At 42.7% G+C, this 20,733-nt stretch overlaps 1 protein-coding gene across 1 annotated transcript in view; it reads right to left on the bottom strand.

Moving 5' to 3' along the window:
• The window catches only part of LOC126175550 (uncharacterized), a 118,337-nt gene that overhangs the window by 7,014 nt on the left and 90,590 nt on the right, over nucleotides 1-20,733 (bottom strand). Inside the window, exon 2 of the mRNA XM_049922436.1 lies at nucleotides 4,376-5,223. Within this exon, the coding sequence (XP_049778393.1) occupies nucleotides 4,376-5,223 (848 nt within the window). The remainder of the gene's footprint in view (nucleotides 1-4,375; nucleotides 5,224-20,733) is intronic.

Genomic DNA, 20,733 nt, shown 5'->3' with positions numbered 1-20,733 from the left:
ATTTCCTTCCTTGAATTATACAGAGTGTCCCAGAAGGAATCACCAGTATTTAGGGATATGACAACGATGATTCGAAGCAAAAAAAGTATAGTAGACATGGGCTCTAAAATGTACATCTTAAGAACTCTGAGCACTTGTTCAGTAGAAGAGATGTATTTCACACTATCGAAGATGAACAAGTGCTCAGAGAACTTAAGGTCTGCATTTTAGAGCCGAAGATTGCTGGAATGGTTTTGTTTTTTTTTTCATTTGATCCATAGTACAATTTCTCGAAGTACAGAAACAAAGAGCTTGCAGTGGAAGAGATTTATTTCATGAAGAAGTGCTTATATCTCTTAAGGAATGCGTTTTAGAGCCCATGTTTACTAGACGTTTTTGCTCCGAATGGTCATTCCTGTTATATCCTTGACTATTGTCCATTCGTTCTGTGACACCCTGTATATTTCAGCCATAGGTCCCGAAAGTGGTATCATTAACATTTTCCTCTTATTACCACGTCACTGTTAGATGAATTCAATACATTACGTAGTAAATTGTTACTATTAACGCAATCAAATAATCTGGTGATGACTTGGTAATGATATGGAGCAGATAATGGTACCGCTTGTGGCCGGATGCTGAAATATGATTTAAAAAATTTACAAGAAAGTTATATGTTTCCCTCAGGCAGTGTCTAGGTTGTGTGAATAATTTTTGACTCCTGTAACTAAATTTACGACCACTAGATAAACTTTCAAAGTATAGCGGGAGGAGTTTTCTTACACCCGTAAGAAAACTAGGTCGACATGTAAGCGGATTTTTACATAAAAATGTAACATTCCTTCATTGTGTGGCTGAGAATTTTTGAAAACATTCTTGGATTACGTCAGTCGTCAAGATTTTTAAGTTGGTACGTGGAATAGAGGAACAAGAGATGCTATTAGGTTGTCTTGAGAAAGAATAGTGGAAATGAACAAAGAGGTGTCTATTTTATCGATTGGGAGGAGGCTTTCGATAGATTAACGGAACATATCGCTGAGCATTTTAAAAATTCTGGATATAGACTGGAAAATAGAGGTTTAATAAAGGAGATGTATACAAATCAAAAAGTGACAGTTAAAATAGGGACTGAGGATACAGAAGAGATGATCATTGAAAAAGGTGAACTTCCTGGCAGATTAAAACTGTGTGCCAGACCGATACTCGAACTTTGGACCTTTGCCTTTCGCAGGCAAGTGCTCTACCGTCTGAGCTACCCAATCACGACTCACGCCCCGTCCTCACAGCACAGTCTCGGTCAGGCACACAGTTTTAATCTGCCAGGAAGTTTCATATCAGCGCAGACTCCACTGCAGAGTGAAAATCTCATTACTGAAAAAGGAGTAAGGCAAGGGGGCTCACTGTCAGAGAATCTGTTCGGCATATATGGAGAAGAGCTGATATGTAAGCCCATAACGATGCAAGAGGCATTGTAATTTGAGAAGAAAGGATAAAGACTGTAAAATATGCGAATGATCAAACTGTGCTGAAGTAATCAGAAGAGGAGTTACAGAAGATGCTGAAGAGCATTGCAAGACGTGGCATAGAGTATGGAATGAAGATAAATATAAGAAAGACGAAAGTGATGAGAATAAGCAATAAGTAAATTCCAGTTAACATATTCCTAGCTGCAAGGAAGGTAATCCTTTCTGTACCGGGGAAGTTTAACGGTGCATGGTAGAAGCTTTACAGAAGAAGTAAGGAGGAGGATATCTATGGGAAAGAGAACATTTGAAAAATTGAAGCCGTTTCTATCATGAAGAAGAATTCCAATAGAGGAGAGGAAAAGATTTACCAAATGTTACAAATGGTTCAAAGGGCTCTGAGCACTATGGGACTTAACTTCTGAGGTCATCAGTCACCTAGAACTTAGAACTACTTAAATCTAACTAACCTAAGGACATCACACACATCTATTCCCGAGGCAGAATTCGAACCTGCGACCGTAGCGGTCGCGCGGTTCCAACCAAACGCTACTCTGTTGTGCTATACAGCAGTGAAACATGAACAGTTAAAAAGAAGGAGGAAAGATATTTATAAAGTTGTGAAATTAGTAATGGGAAAAAATGCTTAAGGTGTAGTGGACTGATGGACCTAAGAATGAAGAAATTAGAGAAAGAAGGAAGATTCTTCGTACATCCATATTTATACTGGGTGAAAGTGGGACACAGCTGGTATAATTTTTATTAAAATGAAATTCCTACAGCTGTACTTAAGATTTTTTATTTACTTCGCTACTAGTTTCGGCCTTGCGTCAACGCCATCTTCAGGCCCATACACTTTGATGAAATCAGTTGTGTGTGGCTGTGTTTAGACTGGAAGATGTAAGGGCCTGAAGATGGCGTTGACGCAACGCCGAAACTAGTAGCGAAGTAACAAAAAATTTTAAGTACAGCTGGAGGAATTTCATTTTAATAAGAAAGAAGATTGTTGGTAGTGACCAGACAGAGGAAGAAATTTTGGCTGGCACATAACTGCATCGGAACTGTCTAAAGCAAAGAGTCATAGAGGGAAGAGTGGAAGGAATGTGAGTATGAGATAGGAAAAGACCTGAAATAATGACTGACATTACAAGAGACGAACATACCGGGTAATCAAAAAGTCAGTATAAATTTGAAAACTGAATAAATCACGGAATAATGTAGATAGAGAGGTACAAATTGGCACACATGCTTGGAATGACATGGGATTTCATTAGAATCAAAAAAATGCAATAGTTCAAAAAATGTCCGACAGATGGCGCTTCATCTGATCAGAATATCAACAATTAGCATAACAAAGTAAGGCAAAGCAAAGATGTTCTTTACAGGTAATGCTGAATATGTCCATCAACATTTCTCAACAATAGCTGAACCCCAAAGCCAATAATCGCACGGACTGAGGTCTGGGGACCTGGGAGGCCAAGCATGGACGAAAGTGGCAGCTGAGCCCGCGATCATCACTAAACGATGCGCGCAAGAGATCTTTCACTTGTCTAGCAATATGGGTGGTTCTAATAAAACCCCATGTCATTCCAAGCATGTGTGTCAATTTTTACCTCACTATCTACATCAGGGGCGGGCAGGAATCCTGCACGTTAACAGGTGTTCTGCGTGCACACAGGGGCAAGCTGGCCACCCGCTTACCTCCCCTCCCCACCATACCTTCTGTCCACTCCTTCCTCTGTAATGCGTTTTGTTTTTCTAGCTTGCTTTATTGAATGATGGAATAAGGTTAGCAGGAGTGCTTGAAATAAATCACGGTTTGAAAGAGTACCTATTAACTACGATACGTTTTATTTAATTATCGCAGGTGGAGTTTACAATACGTTTAATATCTGGAACAAAATTTCTGCATACAGAGAAACGCAAACTGTTACGTAAATTTTCATCACTTATGTTTGCTCTTAACCGAGGCTTATTAATTCAGCAAATGGTTTTCCAGCTCTCACTATATTAAGCGCAATTTTATAGCTTGCACGTACCGCTGGGCTATTATTGTTGTCGTCCTGAAAAATTGAAAACAGTGCTCCATAAAATGTTACATCAGTTAGATGAGAGACATGACGAGAGAAAGTCGCGGATCTCTCGTGACAACGGCAACTAGGACAGAGGCATCTAATATCGTCAGGTCGCTCTTCTTAAGCTCAGTCAATTTCCCCATCCGCTCAAAATCCGACGATAAATTGTACTCGTCCTTGTGAAATTTATTATAATGGCCTTCAATACTAAACTTCCGCTGACCAGCGAGAATACTGCCATATAGTAAACATTTCGAATTTTCACGTCTTTGCACAAAGAAGAAATCGTTCTCCCACTCCATTTTAAAACATAGCAAATCTCCACGTCTCCGTTTCCTTGATTCACTCTGCATTTTCCGGTTCTTGAAATACAACGTTCACTACGTAGTGGTCGCTTCGCATCAACGTCCCCGGCTTAGCCTGGTACTACACTGCCGCAACCTGCCGGCTGTCGCCACTGCCCCATTCGACGATTGCATGCGAGCAGCACACGTGCAGCGCTGTGCGCTCATGAGCCGCGTGCAACGTTTGCCCGCCCCTGATCTACATTATTCCGTGGTTTATTAAGTTTTCAAATTTATACTGACTTTTTGACCACCCAGTACAAACTGATGAATGGAGATGTTCAGAACAGGTCACAATGGAGAGCCTCCAGTTGAAACCTCTCATAAGACAGATACACTAAAGAAGATAAAAAAGACTCTTCGGTAGTTAGCAGGGGAGAACTAGATCAAAATTAGCTGAAAAAAGACTTAGTACCTGGGTGGCATGGATAGCTATGCGTGTTCTTACCATGGCCAGAATTGCCACCAGCCTCTCTGCGGCAGTGGCAGTGGTTGCGGCAGTGGCAGCGGCTGCGGCTGAGGCTGTGGCGGCGGCGGCGACGCAGGGATGACATAGGTGGTGGGCGGCGGCAGCACGAGCGTGGTGGGAGGGCGGTGCCAGTGGCGCGCAGCCTTGAAGAGATTCGCTGGCTCCAGCAGGTGCGACGACCTGGAGTGCTCCGCGTGGTCCGGGCCTGCAGAGCGCGCTCCTGGCGCTGGCTGAGGAGCCTGTTGGAGCTGCGGCGCCGACAGCTGTTGCGGGGGCAGGGACATGGGCAGGACGGGGCCCGACCCGAGAGGCACGAACCCAGTCGGGACTGGCGACAGTATCGGCACCGCCGACAGAGGGTTCCCAGACCCCGACGTGGGCCAGCCGGGAGGCAACTGCGGCATCATTGGTGGGAACTGGGCTCCCGGTGGGAACGGTAGGCTGGGTGGGAACTGGCCTCCTGGTGGGAACGGTAGGCTGGGCGGGAACTGGCCTCCCGGCGGGAACTGTCCTCCCGGAGGCCACTGAGGAAACTGTGGAAACTGAGTTCCGGGTAGGAACTGAGGCTGGGACTGCGGTAGTGGTGGCAGTGGCGGAGGACCATCTGGCTGTGGAGGCGGCGGTGGCGGTGACTGCGGAGGGGGCGGTGCTTGAGGCTGCGCTGGCGCCGATGGTGGTGGTGGCGGCCCTGGAGGCGGAAGTGGTTGCCCAGGCGGCAGCCCGAAGGGGTCTGTCTGCCGCTGCGGCTGGAACAAGCCTGGGCCAAACGCCGAAGGCAGGAAGAAGTTCGGCGGGAACCCCACGGGGCTCTGCGCCGCTCTGTAGCCGTCCTCGCCTCCGATGCCCATATCGTCCGCATGGTAGGTGGGCAGTGGTTGGGGATACGCCTGGCCCTGAAACCCGACAGGGATGTCATTGTACACGTTTCCACAACGTCACTGCTGAAATTTAGTGTTTATTCACAACTGATTTGATCGCGTTCGGTGGACTTCAATAGTTGGTCTGTTTCGCCTCATTTGATTCATCATCAGAATCAGCATCGTGTTATGAAAGTACACTACTGGCCATTAAAATTGCTACACTAAGAAGAAATGCAGATGATAAACGGGTATTCGTTGGACAAATATATTATACAGGGTGGCGCAGGGGAACGGGAAGTTTTGAACGTTACAGTTGGCGGCACTGTAGCGCCGACAGATGTTCGAAACTTTGCACAATTGATGTGAACGCATTGCCATTTAGTACTCATGGAGAATTGGACTGGTGCGGAACGTGCAGTAGCTGTGAGAGCGTTTTACAAAAATGGTGATAGTGCGACTGCCTCGCAAAGAACATTTCGATAGCATTACCAGCTTGGACGTCATGGACATGTCCCATCTGCGCATGCGATTACAACGTGGGTGCGTAATTTTGAAGAAACAGGATCTGCCTTGAAAAAGAAACCTCCAGGTGGCATTCCAACGGTACATACCTCAGAGAACATTGCAGCTGCTAGAGCTGCAATCGAGAAAAGTCCTCGTCGCTCCGTTCGACAGCATGCATCTTCGCTAGGGATTAAGCGACGAAGCTTACAAAGAATACTGCACGAATTAGACTTCCATCCCTATAAGTTGCAGATTACGCAACACTTACATGAACGAGACCCAGCGTCACGTATGGAGTTTACTAGCCAGATATTGGCTAAAATCAACGAGGACGCGAATTTCCTTGGTAACTTATGGATATCAGACGAAGCCCATTTCCACCTGAACGGATTCGTGAACAAACAGAATTTTCGTCATTGGGCAAAGGACAATCCTTGTGAGTTTCACCAGCGACCACTACATAGTGCCAAGGTCACAATATGGTGTGCTGCATCATGTCATGGTGTTATCGGCCCTTATTTTTTTGAACGTGAGGATGGTAGTGCAGTGACAGTAACATCCGCTCGATATGTTGAAATGCTTCAAACATTCTTTACACCGAGACTGTACGAGCTTAATCTTAACGTCGAAAACATGTGGTTTCAGCAGGACGGAGCCACGTCACACACTGCTCGACAATCGATGGCAGCAGTTAGTCAATTGTTTGGAAGACGCAATATTTCACGTAACGGGACATTGCATGGCCTGCGAGATCCCCTGATCTTAGTGTGTGCGACTTTCTTCCTGTGGGGATATCTTAAAGGCAAGGTGTACCGTACACATCCTGCAACAATCCATGATCTGAAGGAGAACATTGAAAACGAAATCACTGCCATTCCCCAAGATTTGCTACACCCCGCATTCCAGAGTTTTCATAACAGGCTGTTAGAGTGTGAACGCCGAATGGGACCACATCTTTCCGATGTCATCTTTAAAAAGTAAAGAGACACTTTTGGACATTTTGATTGTAAAGACATACTGAATAATGGCATACTGAATACATTCACTTTCGTTAATAAATTACTAGTTTTATGAATTTATTCATGAAAATAACGTTATTTCGAAAATTCCCGTTTCCCTGCGCCACTCTGTACTATGACATGTGATTACATTTTCACGAAATCTGGGTGCATAGATCTTGAGAAATCAGTACCCAGAACAACCACCTCTGGCTGTATTAACGATCTTTATACGCCTGGGCATTGAGTCAAACTGAGCTTGGATGGCGTGTACAGGTACAGCTGCCCATGCAGCTTCAACACGATACCACAGTTCATCAAGAGTAGTGATTGGCGTATTGTGACGAGCCAGTTGCTTGGCCACCATTGACAGGACGTTTTCAATTGGTGAGAGATCTGGAGAATGTGCTGGCCAGGGCATCAGTCGAACTTTTCTGTATCCTGAAAGGCCCGTACAGGACCTGCAACATGCGGTCGTGTATTATCCTGCTGAAATGTAGTGTTTCACAGGTATCGAATGACGGGTAGAGCCATGGGTCGTAACACATCTGAAATGTAACGTTCATTGTTCGAAGTGCCGTCAATGCGAACAAGAGGTGACCGAGACGTGTAACCAATGGCACCCCATACCATCACGCCGTGTGATACACCAGTATGGCGATGACGAATACACGCTTCCAATGTGCGTTCATCGCGGTGTCGCCAAACACAACGTGGATTCATCCGAAAAAACGCGTTTTGCCATTCGTGCACCCAGGTTTGTCGTTGAGTACACCATCGCAGGCGCTCCTGTCTGTGACGCAGCATCAAGGGTAACCGCAGCCATGGTCTCCGAGCTGATAGTCCATGCTGCTGCAAACGTCGTCGAACAGTTCGTGCAGATGGTTGTTGTCTTGCAAACGTCCCCATCTGTTGACTTACGGATCGAGACGTGGCTGCACGATCCGTTACAGTCATGCGGATAAGATGCCTGTCATCTGGACTGCTAGTGACTGATACGAGGCCGTTGGGATCCGGCACGGCGTTCCGTATTACCCTCCTGAACCCACCGATTCCATATCCTGCTAACAGTCATTGGACCTCGACCAACGGGAGCAGCAATGTCGCAATACGATAAACCACAATCGCGATAGGCTACAATCCGACCTTTATCAAAGTCGGAAACGTGATGGTACGCTTTTCTCCTCCTTACACGAGGCATCACAACAACATTTCACCAGGCAACGCCGGTCAACTGCTGTTTGTGTATGAGAAATCGGTTGGAAACTTTGCTCATGTCAGCACGTTGTAGGTGTCGCCACCGGTTCCAACCTTGTGGGAATGCTCTGTAAAGCTAAGCATTTGCATATCACAGCATCTTCTTCCTGTCGGTTAAATTTCGCGTCTGTAGCACGTCTTCTTCGTGGTCTAGCAATATTAGTGGCCAGTCGTGTAGGATGCTGGCTTACACTGAGAATTTTTGCCAAAAAAATCACGAAACAGCCATATGTTTTCAATTACACGACTAATTTCGGCATCTCATTAAGGCAAACTTCATGCCCCTGCAAGTTACCAACGACGGGTATACGCGTAGTATATTTCAAGCTATAACACTAGTTGACATTACAGAAAATGAAGCGTAATAATAAAACTCCTTCAACCTACAAAATGCAACAACTAGCGTTAACAAGACTACCTGCACACGAGACGTAACAAAGCAGAATATGTACACATACTGGTTAGCATCGGAATTATTTTGAAATAGAAGAGTTACAATAGAGTATTTCAAACATCACCAAAAACCAAAAACAGACGTTATAAAAAATCCGGCGCACAAACGAAAATGCTTGTCTAGTCTTCATTTTACATAAAAAAATTGTATAACTCATATTGATGAAAATCACCGTAGTTCTTAGGGATAAACTATCCACATTCGAATTAAAAGTCACGATTTGACCTATGAAGTCGACAAGAGTGTGCATATCTATCGCCCAAGTAATATCACTGCTAGTGATATATCAGAATTAGTTGTTACAGTATCAAAAAACGCAACCAGAGGCAAATTCCAACGGCTGACGAATTACTAAGTGAAGGTGCTAAGCATAGAACTTGCGAGGAATATTCATTGAATAGCTAGAGAACATAATGCTATAAATAAAATAAAAAAATATGACTTAGAGATCCTTAAACAGGAGTTAATCGGCGGGCATACACTAGGGTGAACAAGCAAGGAGCCAGCCGATTAACTAGAACTGTTTGTTTGGAATTTTGAAATGATGTGTTTCCCGTCTATCATGTTTTTTTCACGTTAAATTTTTATTCGTATTTGTTTGTTTTGTTATATATTGTTGTAATTACAAAACTGAAAGCGACGAATAGCAATGGTTATGATTTATTGACTACTCCACCAGATAGAAGGAAGGAATTGCCAGGCAGAAAACACGAAGTACGAATCACGTTTAATATTATCATGAGCTTGCGAAGAAGTGTGTGATTTGTCTCAGGACATTGTTATTGTCTAGTGATCACGAATTTCACAGGATACCTTTCCATCATTTTCCACCCAAAGTCCGATGAATTTCTTCTCTCTTTACGATTCAAACCAGATACCTGTGGATCCAGCGCGCCTGTTGTCGAATGACCTAACGATCTCAGCGCCTCAGCCGCATTATTTGCGGTCAGTAGCACTTAATTACTAATCAGCTTCTTACGGAAAATAAAATGGATATAAAGTAATTGTCACTATCTACAAATGTGCAATTATGTGCCGGCCGTTGTGGCCGAGCGGTTCTAGGCGCTTCAGTCTGGAACCGCGCGACCGCTACGGTCGCAGGTTCGAATCCTGCCTCGGGCATGGATGTGTGTGATGTCCTTAGGTTAGTTTGGTTTAAGTAGTTCTAAGTTCTAGGGGACTGATGACTACAGCAGTTAAATCCCATAGTGCTCAGAGCCATTTGAAACATTTTTTTTTTTTTGTAATTATGTCCTAAAACAGTACTAGTTGCCGTAATTTTATTTTACAATCATTGTATATGCGTCGCCTATCGAGACATATTTCCCCGTTTTAAAAGTGCTGAATAGTATGTAGATGTGGATCTGGTTTATTTTTCTGTTCCTTTTTGAGACGATGCCAGACCACTTTCCGATTTGGTGTTCGTGTTATTGCAGTAAGAACGCGTCGTTGCAGAATGGGCACATAGCATTAGACGTAGGCAAAAAAAGTGTGTGAAATCTTATGGGGCTTAACTGCTAAGGTCATCAGTCCCTAAGCTTACACACTACTTAACTTAAATTATCCTAAGGGATCAGACGCACAGTCCATGACTGCAGCGCCTTAGACGTAGACACTGGAATAAAGTAATTGTAATATATTACTTTTCTGTGTCCATTTATTTCACCTCATTTTATCATTCGCATCCGTCCGCAGCTCGCGGTCGTGCGGTAGCGTTCTCGCTTCCCGCACCCGGGTTCCCGGGTTCGTTTCCCGGCGGGGTCAGGGATTTTCTCTGCCTCGTGATGACTGGGTGTTGTGTGGTGTCCTTAGGTTAGTTAGGTTTAAGTAGCTCTAAGTTCTAGGGGACTGATGACCATAGATGTTAAGTCCCATAGTGCTCAGAGCCATTTGAACCATTTTTTTATCATTCGCATCCAAAGAACCCGACCCCAGAAAATATTATTCCGTAAATGAGGTATTTAAATATTATGACATTAAAAAGTAGACTTTTTAAGTCGCGAAATACAATGCTGTGCTATGAAATGTAATTTGGTTCGTTAGATGATCTTACGGCGTAGTGACAGTACACTGCATAGTGTTCAGTTAATTTACTGTTTACTAAGTGAGACCAGTGCTAGCTAGTTCAAGAACATTTTTCCACACAAGCGACATATAGGTTGAAGAAAAATTCGCGCACTTGGACTTCGCAACGCGATTCCTCACATACGGGCTATACAAAAACGTCTGTCACAAAATTTCGTCCTGCGCATATTTCGGGCAGTAAAAGGGCGTTAAAGATCGGCAGTCTGGCAACACTGTAATCACAAGTACAGTAACTACATCTGTCAGCAAAACCAGTTTAGCTGTGCACTTGGTGCAGAGAATAGCGTTCTGTGTTAGCATGCAAGAGGTCGAGGGTCGATGGTTCGATTCTGAATCGAGGCTTATTTGCTTTTATATGCTAAAAGTAGCCTGCTTGTGCAGTATTTGGCATCTTAATCATAAAATAGTGACTGTAGTCGGTCTTATACAAAACGTTTGCAATTGCATACTATGAACACAGAAATGAAAGTACAATTTTCTTATTGGTCGGATTTAAAGAAGCCTTTTGCAGGTCATGGACACGATTGTTCCGCCACTGCATCTACTAGATTCCAAATCTGTTTTCTATGTACCCTCCCACAATTGTCCAATCGAAATTATTTGCAAAGGATGTTGCTAGCCCTACTGGTGATGTAAAGCCCTAACAAAATGTAACGGACCTGAACTTGGCAAGAATAATTAATCGATGGGACCATCGATGGAGGATACACCCAAAAACGTTTGGAATCTAGTAGATGCAGTGGTGTGAAACGATTCGCGTGCAAGACTGCAAAAAGTTTCTATGAAAACATTTCCATTTCTGTGTTCGTAGTACGTAACTGCAAATGTTTTGCAGAAGACCCACTGTGAACGTTGAATGACGATTAAGAGGACTACGCACACTACTTTTAGCGAATAAAAACAAATAAGCCTCTACCCAGAATCGAACTGTTGGCCTCCAGCATCCTTACCCAAAACACTATCTACTGCACCAACTGCAGAGCACTGCTGTTATATCCTGACACAGGTAGTTGCCGTACACGTGAGTACAGTGTTGCCAGATTGCCCATCTTTAACGTCCATTTCTGCCCGAAATATGCGCAGGGCGAAATTTTGTGAGTGACATTTTTGTATTGCAAGTATGCGAAAAATGGCGCTGCGAAATCCGAGTGCTCGAATTTTGCTTCATCCTATATGGTTGTGTGGAATGATACTGAGAGGGGATTTCTGAGTCACGTGTCTGGACTAAATAGTGTTTCGCTACTATGCAGCTGTCTGTGCAACTGCCTTACACCTCTGCTGAGCATACACCGGGCAGTCAGTACCGTGACGTGGGGACACAGCCCTGCCGTTGCATCCTGCCGGTACGCGGAAATCACGCGAGCCTTACGGTGAAACAATCCTTAAACTTCTTTGATAAGGCTTCGCAGTAGGTGACAAACCGTCTCTGTAGAAAAGGAACTGCGAAAGCACAGAATCCCTAGCTCTTCCTGTAGCTGTAACACAGAAGTGGCACTGAGTGACACTCACACTTGTGATCGTGTTCATACAGCCACTTCCTCAGTGTGTGTATTAGCTGTATGTAAATATCAGCGTTATTTTGTTCTGCCATACTCTGCATTGAGCCGCCAACTATAATTACTGTCTCGCTTTTCTTCCGGTAATATTTTAGTATGTAGATCATATCGTAACTGAAGTGTTTTGCGAAAAATTGATTGTTCCATGATTCTAGAATAATTGGGTTAATTTGTATGGTGAACTCTCGGAGAATCGTAGCATATTATACTTACATAATGAATAAAATTATATAGCCGAACACGGTATAGCAGAATTTAGATGGAGGGAACAGTTAGCATAGCTCAAAAACTTAAGGAAGATGCGCTCATATACGATGTGTACATTAAAAGTAAGTGCTGGTAGGCGATAAATGTGAATGCCTGAACTGATATGACTGCTCGCATTGTCGAACGCTCACGAATATCCCACTATTTGTGATGACTACACGCCGTCCATTCGTATTGAAAAATAGAGTATGTTACAATAATTTACACAGTGTGAAATTACTCGTACTTTTTCTTGCAAACCTTTTAAATTGCTGTTACACTGAGATAAAGTATCAGTAGTTTGAGAATTTGTGGCTACTCGTGGAAGAAGTATTAGAGTACGTTACGCCGCAAGTGATTGCTGATAACTGCAGTCAGACAGGTTTTATAGCCTGTCGGCACTTGTTTTTAATATGGAAACCGTATCTACGATGCTCTCCTTCAGTTCGCTCTGCTAGGCTGGCTGTTTTCTACTCTAAAGCAGTCTAAAGCATATTCAGCAAAATAATTTTATGCTGTTAATATTTGCAGGTACAACTTCACCTTGCTTGCACCGCTCTATCACTCTCAAAGTGAAGTCTTCGAAGGTGTTCTTTGAGCTTTGGAAACACACAAAAATAGAGCATGGTCGATGACAGTGAACCCAAGGTGTTGGACTGTTGCAGAAGTCTTAGTTCTCATACTGTCATTGTCATGCTAAAGAAGAAGGTGATCCATGTGTGGACGAACTCTTCGATTAGAAACTCGATTACAGCAAGCTGTTTCTCACCCATCGGTATAGTTACGTTACACACTGCCATGATACACTCTGCAATTCGGAGCCCTCTAGCGGCAGAAAGTTGCAACTTGCGTCGGCGAAGCGGGACAGTCAAGTAATATGTATGACATGTAATCACAATCAACATGTGCCTATATACATCAGAATGAAACGTTGAGTTTTATTCTAACTTGCTATGTAGGCTTATGTTGACTGCGACTGTCATCTGCGAAGATTTCATGAAATATTGACAAGTTTGCTGCTCCTTTACCAACAAAGTGTTAAAACTGAAAAATGGCTGTTTTCATTGAAAACACTAATTGTGAAATACGGTTAACGGAAAACTAATATTGTGCCCATCTAGTGCCTACACAATTGGTAAATCATAACCCAATAATGTAAATAGTGAGATAACATAAATGTGCTGACAGGAAACGTAACAAAATATTTAAACTATTGTGCCTCTTTTTTATACACACCACTGTTGACGACTAATACGAATAGGTGAAACGTGTTAGGTTGAAAACAGTTATGAACATTCAGTTACAAAAGACAAATAATATTTATTCTTGTCTGCATGATGAACATTACATAATTTTCTTCTTTATAGGATTTGCTGCAGAGCTCAGTATCAAACAAATCAACGTATTTACCTTATGGGGATGGAGGCAGTCACTTATTATCGAGTAAGGACAAGGTTCTTTTATGGACTTACGGAAGCAATAAAAATGTTCACCACGAGAAGGAGAGTGGAAAGTCCCAGCGTTCAGGGAGGAGATCTTGCTAAGTATGTGGTTGAAAAGAGCAGGATTTTCTCACTTCACAAGCAGTCAATTTGTGGTTAGATTTCCACTGGGGTCTGGGTCCGGGTGACCCTGCGCCGAATCGTTACCTAAGACGCAACCTGTGGGCTCAACCACACACTGCCGCCCGCCGGATGCACGAGCCCCGATCTCGAATCCCCTGTCACCTCTTTATACATCCTAATAAATGGCTAGCGTGTAGAATTTTGGCACAATGTTTATGGTTTAATACGTTCTACTCGCATCCTGTGTGAGAGAGGTTCAAATTCCTGTCTGAAATTACAATTAAATCAATACCATCAGCTGCTGACGGGCGTTGATATACATCAAAGGGGACAGTTGAAAATGTGCGTCCAGGCCGGGACTCGAACCCGGGAACTCCTGCTTACATGGCAGACGCTCTATCCATCTGAGCCACCGAGGGCACAGAGGATAGTGCGACTGCAGGGTTTTATCGCCGGCACGCTACCCGTAAGACCCACATTCTCAACTTATAGTCCACACACTACATTCGTAGTGCCGCTGCCATTATACCCATCACTCGCGACAGACAATCCACCGAGTCCCGTAAGAGTTCAGGCAAATCGTGTGCATCCTCACTGAAGAAGGTCATTGCCCGGTTAGCCTTAAACGATATGAAGATGGCATCTTTTCTTTCGGACATGTCCAAAAGAACAGATGCCATCTTCATAAATTCCTATCTAGTCAACCAGACATATGATCACCGTTAAGTCGATTAAAGCGAATTGTGCAGTAGTTTCTTTGAGGAGAACACAGACGATTTCGTTTCTCAGTTTTGTCCCATGGATGTCCGATGGCAAGGTAAAGCCTAAATGCCCTTTCTGTAGTAAATATTGAGCTGCATACTTATGGATTTTTTCAAGCCACTCGGACTTTTGGCACGTGCCTCATATGTGTAAATCCATCCATTATAAAGATTATATGGCCACTTGACAAAGCGCTTACTATTCTCTCGAAAACTGGTAAAAACTGCATTTGCAGTGCATGAAATATATTAAAATTTTTATGTCACTTAAACTGGAAAATATTAATGTAGTTTTATTTGCTTCACGGCAAGGTCAAGTTACACGTTGAATGCACAGCTCGAAACTACGCAATCCATACAATGCAACTCTTCCTTATCTTCCTTATCCACTAGAATCACTAGATTTCTCGTCACCTCAATGATACCTTTTAAGGCACAGAAACACATTCTCTGACGAATGAATACTTCTGAAAGAACGCTTTTGAGTAAATCTTCATTGTAACTTACATTAGTGTGTCGTTGAGCTACGTACAAAGCCGGATAATATAAGTAACAATAATTCATTTCCACCATATTACCGTTACCGAAAGTTCGTCTTACAGTTCCTGCAGTTCAAGTCCTGCTCAGTTACGTATTACAGGTTATCAGCTGACAAACCTGGCATTGCCCGGGTATTCATTTTGTCAATGTTCTATAAGAATCTAAAACAAAAATGAACTGTGTCTGTAGTGTAATACTGAAAAAAAATTATTTACGTGTGTTTGTGTAAACACCTTCGAAATTATGCAGTAAACTCGGTGTGAGATGATCCCGACAGTTTCTGTACCCTGCGCGCAGCTGCTTCCCGTGTCTACAACGCGATTTCGTAAACGCCTCTATGGCAACGCCTTTTCATAGCTCTATAGACAGCTATTCTTTTCCCCTAGAGCTCTTTGCCCGTCGCAGGTGGAAGATGTCAGAAGTACTGCTAGGTGTCAGGAATTTCCTTGAACTGACTAGACTGTAGGAGTGTCTTAGTAATAAAGAATAGATGTATTACAACCTCATGCATGATGCGCATTTTTCACGCATCTCAGTGATCGTGACGTCATATTCTTGAATCACATGTCTTACGATGATATAATAGTGTCCGAACGTTCAGCAGTATATACGGATACTATCTGCGAAATGTGTTGCGAATAGAGTTAGTAGCAAAGAAGTAATAGATTTAAAGGTCGTGAACTATGATAGGTAAGCGGTTCTTATCCTCACAGTGACTTTTGTGTCACAGTAAGGCATATGTGTCCCACGTTTGGTTGAAAGCGGTCAAGTGGTTTAGGAATAGATGTGGAAAATACACACATACATACATCCATTTTTATGATACGTATGGATTGTTTGATTTAGAGTTCAAAACTTTGTTGCTCTCATATTGCTTTGCCTTCTGTATTTTGTTTTCCATGTTCTTTTTCCCGCACCACGCTTCTACATAAGTTCATTCTTACTCACTTGAAAGGAAAATGCCATCATAAGACCACCAGGCCATAAGAAAGAGGTGACATAAGGAGTAACTCTATTTTACATTAGAACTCATGGTCCTTGTTTTATGTAACATATTTTCCACTATAAAATAAATCATTATTATTGGTAATTATTTTCCAGTAAAGTTAATTATCTCATCCTGAGGAATTTATAGGTTGGTTGGATTGGGGAAGGAGACCAGACAGCGTGGTCATCGGTCTCATCGGATTAGGGAAGGATGGGGAAGGAAGTCGGCCGTGCCCTTTCAGAGGAACCATCCCGGCATTTGCCTGGAGTGATTTAGGGAAATCACGGAAAACCTAAATCAGGATGGCCGGACGCGGGATTGAACCGTCGTCCTTCCGAATGTGAGGAATTTATAAAATCGAATTCTGCGGCCAGCTAAATTTGCATGAAATAGTCTGTACACATTGTGATCGCACCGGTAAGAAACAAATTAAATATTAAATACTTTTCTATGCCATAGAAGAGACAGCTCTTATCTATGTTGTTGTTGTTGTTGTGGTCTTCAGTCCTGAGACTGGTTTGATGCAGCTCTCCATGCTACTCTATCCTGTGCAAGCTTCTTCATCTCCCAGTACCTACTGCAGCCTACATCCTTCTGAATCTGCTTAGTGTATTCATCTCTTGGTCTCCCTCTACGATTTTTACCCTCCACGCTGCCCTCCAATATTAAATTGGTGATCCCTCGATGTCTCAGGACATGTCCTACCAACCGATCCCTTCTTCTAGTCAAGTTGTGCCACAAGCTCCACTTCTCCCCAGTTCTATTCAATACCTCCTCATTAGTTATGTGACCTACCCATCTAATCTTCAGCATTCTTCTGTAGCACCACATTTCGAAAGCTTCTATTCTCTTCTTGTCTAAACTATTTATCGTCCACGTTTCACTTCCATACATGGCTACACTCCATACAAATACTTTCAGAAACGTCTTCCTGACATTTAAATCTATACTCGATGTTAACAAATTTCTCTTCTTCAGAGACGCTTTCCTTGCCATTTCCAGTCTACATGTTATATCCTCTCTACTTCGACCATCATCAGTTATCTTGCTCCCCAAATAGAAAAACTCGTTTACTACTTTAAGTGTCTCATTTCCTAATCTAATTCCCGCAGCATCACCCGACTTAATTCGACTACATTCCAATATACTATCTATAAAATATATGAATATATGACTCGTGTTTTCTACAAATTACTCCTCTTCATTTTTCTAGCTTCTCTGTTCTACGCCGAGGAGTCCGCTTTTGCATTCTATCCTACCGACTGCTGGTGAAGGCTTTTCTAAAATAGTGCACGGAAAGTTAGTTCAAAGTTTTGCAGTGCAGGCTATCTTGCAATAAACACAGAAATCAAGTGTTGGAAAATGGAGAACTACACTACAAAAATTTAGATATAATCAGCACACAGACGAAATGAACCCGGAACTTAAGTCGCAAATTCAGTATAAAAGACAAGATTTGACTCTGTAGCCTTAGTTTTAGAATTATGCCAACAGAGTTTCAGATACAGTTCCGTTGAGCATATTTCGACATTGATGCAACTGCAGGTAGAAATTCGACAGAATGGTAACACTTTCGATTGTAACATTTTATAATTGATAGATGAGAACAAAAAATTCATTTCTTGTGTGACAGTAATTTTCACAGCCTTTTCGTTATGGAACTGATGACTATTAGAGATGTTCTGAGACCTATTTTCAAACTGCCGAATGGTTAATTGTTTGTGCTTTTCGAAATGCCATGGGAACTGCACTTTGCTGCACGTAAATGACAAGTAGCATTCGTCTACCCGTGAGTTTTTATCTTGTCAAAAATGCTCATATTTTTACAAATAATAGCTATAGCCCTAAAACGGTCGAAGCAGTTCTTCTGGACTGTAATCTGGCATTATGCCAATGAGACGTATACTTTTAATACAAAAATCATTGAAAAGTTTAGAGTTGCGAAGTGAATAACTGAGACAAGCGTCTTTGAAGTTACTGGAAGAGACAGGAGAACTAACAAGTAGAACATGGAATAGACTGATGTGAAAGACGTAATTACGATTGTAAAAAAGATGAAAAGGGTGTGGGCGGGACATGCAGCCAGGCGAATGAATTTTCCAGATGGACCAAGGATTCCAAGAGATAAGAAAAGACAAAGATGCGTGTAGCTGAAACACGTATTCTATGACAAACTATTGACGAGGCCTTTATCGAATAATTGATGTTAAATACACCTAGCGACCAAAGTAATAGGACACCTATCACTGGACATTAAAATTGGTTCTGTCCATCCTTCGCCCGCTGGAGACACTCTCAGCGAGTTGTCTGTGGAGGGATGGCAGCGCATTATTGCCCAAGAGATGAAACCTGAGGAGGCAGTGACGTTGTTCGCTGGGGTCTGGACAGAAGGTGACGTTCTAAATCCCAAAAGTGTTGCTTTGTGTTCAGGTTCGGATCACTTCCTTTCATGAATGTTATTGTCCACTAACCATTGCCCCACCGAGGCATTGTCACGCTGATACAAACAACCACGTCTCCGAACTGGTCCTCCACTCTTCACAGCACACAATGCTACAAAATTCGTCCGTATCCTTCCGCATTTAGTCTTTCCTTAAGAATAAAAAAGCGACCACACCGATAACACGACAAACACTCACATAGCGTAACACAACCACCTCTATACTTTACTCTTCGCATTCCACGTGGTGGCAGGTGAGGTTCTCCAGACTTTCGCCAAAACCAAACACTATCATCGAATTATTGCATAGTATAGCGTCATTCAACACTCCAAATCACTCTTTTCCAGTCATCCGCTGTCCAGTTGGCGTCCCTCTTCACACCACCTCAAGCGTCACTTAACATTGACTGCATAAATGTGTGGCTTATGAGTAGCTGCTCGACAGTTGTAAGCCATTATTTTTAACTCCCAACGCACAGTCATTGTACTAGCTGGACTGCTGATAGCAATTTGTAGCTCGCGAATGATTCCTACAGCAGATTTAATGGGATTTATTCAACCATTTCCCGCAATGTTCGACGGTGCTCGTCCATCAGTACATGGGGTTGTGGCTGGACTTGGTTTAGCTGTTCCTTCGGATCTCCGTTTCACGATTACATCCAGCAACAGACGTGGGCAGCTATAGAAAGGTTGTACTGTCTCTGATGGATTTGTTAGCCATGTGACATCCAACGACTAATCCATGTTCGAAGTCAATGAGCTCTCGTCACCGTTCCATTTTGCTATTACTGCTTCTCTATTGACAACACAATACTCGCGTCTCATTTTATACTGGCGCATCCGCCTCTTGTGACCACTGTGCTCAATTCCAGGTGAGGTAAGGGTGTTCGGATTCTTTTATTCGGGCAGTGTTGCTGGTGGCAGTGACAATAGGTCAAGACCAAACAAATTTAAGAAGAAATTGATGAAGAACAGTAGCAAAAGAATAATGACTTACTAAACATCGGTCTAAGGCGCTGCAGTCACGGACTGTACGGCTGGTCCCGGCGGAGGTTCTAGCCCTTCTCGGGCATGGGTGTGTGTGTTTGTCCGTAGGATACTTTAGGTTAAGTAGTGTGTAAGCTTAGGGATTGATGACCTTAGCAGTTAAGTCCCATAAGATTTCACACACATTTGAACATATTTGTACTAAACATCAAAGAAGGGGGATATAAGATGAACATCAATAAAAGCAAAAGGAGGGTAATGGAATGTAGCCGAATTAAATCGGGTGATGCTGAGGGAATTAGATTAGGAAATGAGACGCTTAAAGTAGAAAATGAGTTATGCTATTTGGGGAGCAAAATAACTGATGACAGTCGAAGCAGAGAGGATATAAAATGTAGACTAGCAATGGCAAGGAAAGCGTTTCTGAAGAAGAGAAATTTGTTAATATCGAGTATAGATTTAAGTGTCAAGAAGTCGAAACGAAAGTATTTGTATGGAGTTTAGCCGTATATGGAAGTGAAATGTGGACTATAAATAGCTTAGACAAGAAGAGAATAGAAGCTTTCGAAATGTGGTGCTACAGAAGAATGCTGAAGATTAGATGGGTAGGTCACATAACTAATGAGGAGGTATTGAATAGAATTGGGGAGAAGAGGAGCTTGTGGCACAACTTGACTAGAAGAAGGCATCGCTTGGTAGAACATATTCTGAGGCATCAAGGGATCACTATTTTAGTATTGGAGGGAAGCGTGGAGGGTAAAGATCATGGAGGAAGACCAAGAGATGAATACACTAAACAGATTCAGAAGGATGTAGGTTTCAGTAGGTACTGGGAGATGAAGCTGGGAGATGAAGAAACTTGCACAGGATAGAGTAACATGGAGAGCTGCAGCAAACCAGTTTCTGGACTGAAGACCACAACAACAACAAACATCAAAGCTGAGAAGAACACTCTAAAAGGGTTTAAAGCTTTAGATAAAGCGAATAAGAGTAGATAATATGGCTGAAGCAAGTAATACGCTGCCAGAGGGTTGGAAAAGGTGAAAAACAATTCATTCGGCAAAAGAGATCCAATGATATCAATACTTACAATTATAATAAACAGAAAACACCTAAAAATTCCGTTAAAGCACATTACGGAAATAAAATTTCGACCATGGAA

Source organism: Schistocerca cancellata, chromosome 1 (assembly GCF_023864275.1).
Source record: "Schistocerca cancellata isolate TAMUIC-IGC-003103 chromosome 1, iqSchCanc2.1, whole genome shotgun sequence".
In the NCBI taxonomy this organism is placed as follows: domain Eukaryota; kingdom Metazoa; phylum Arthropoda; class Insecta; order Orthoptera; family Acrididae; genus Schistocerca; species Schistocerca cancellata.
The sequence above is the reverse complement of the archived record's forward strand: the minus strand, read 5'-3'. Positions and strand labels throughout refer to the sequence as shown.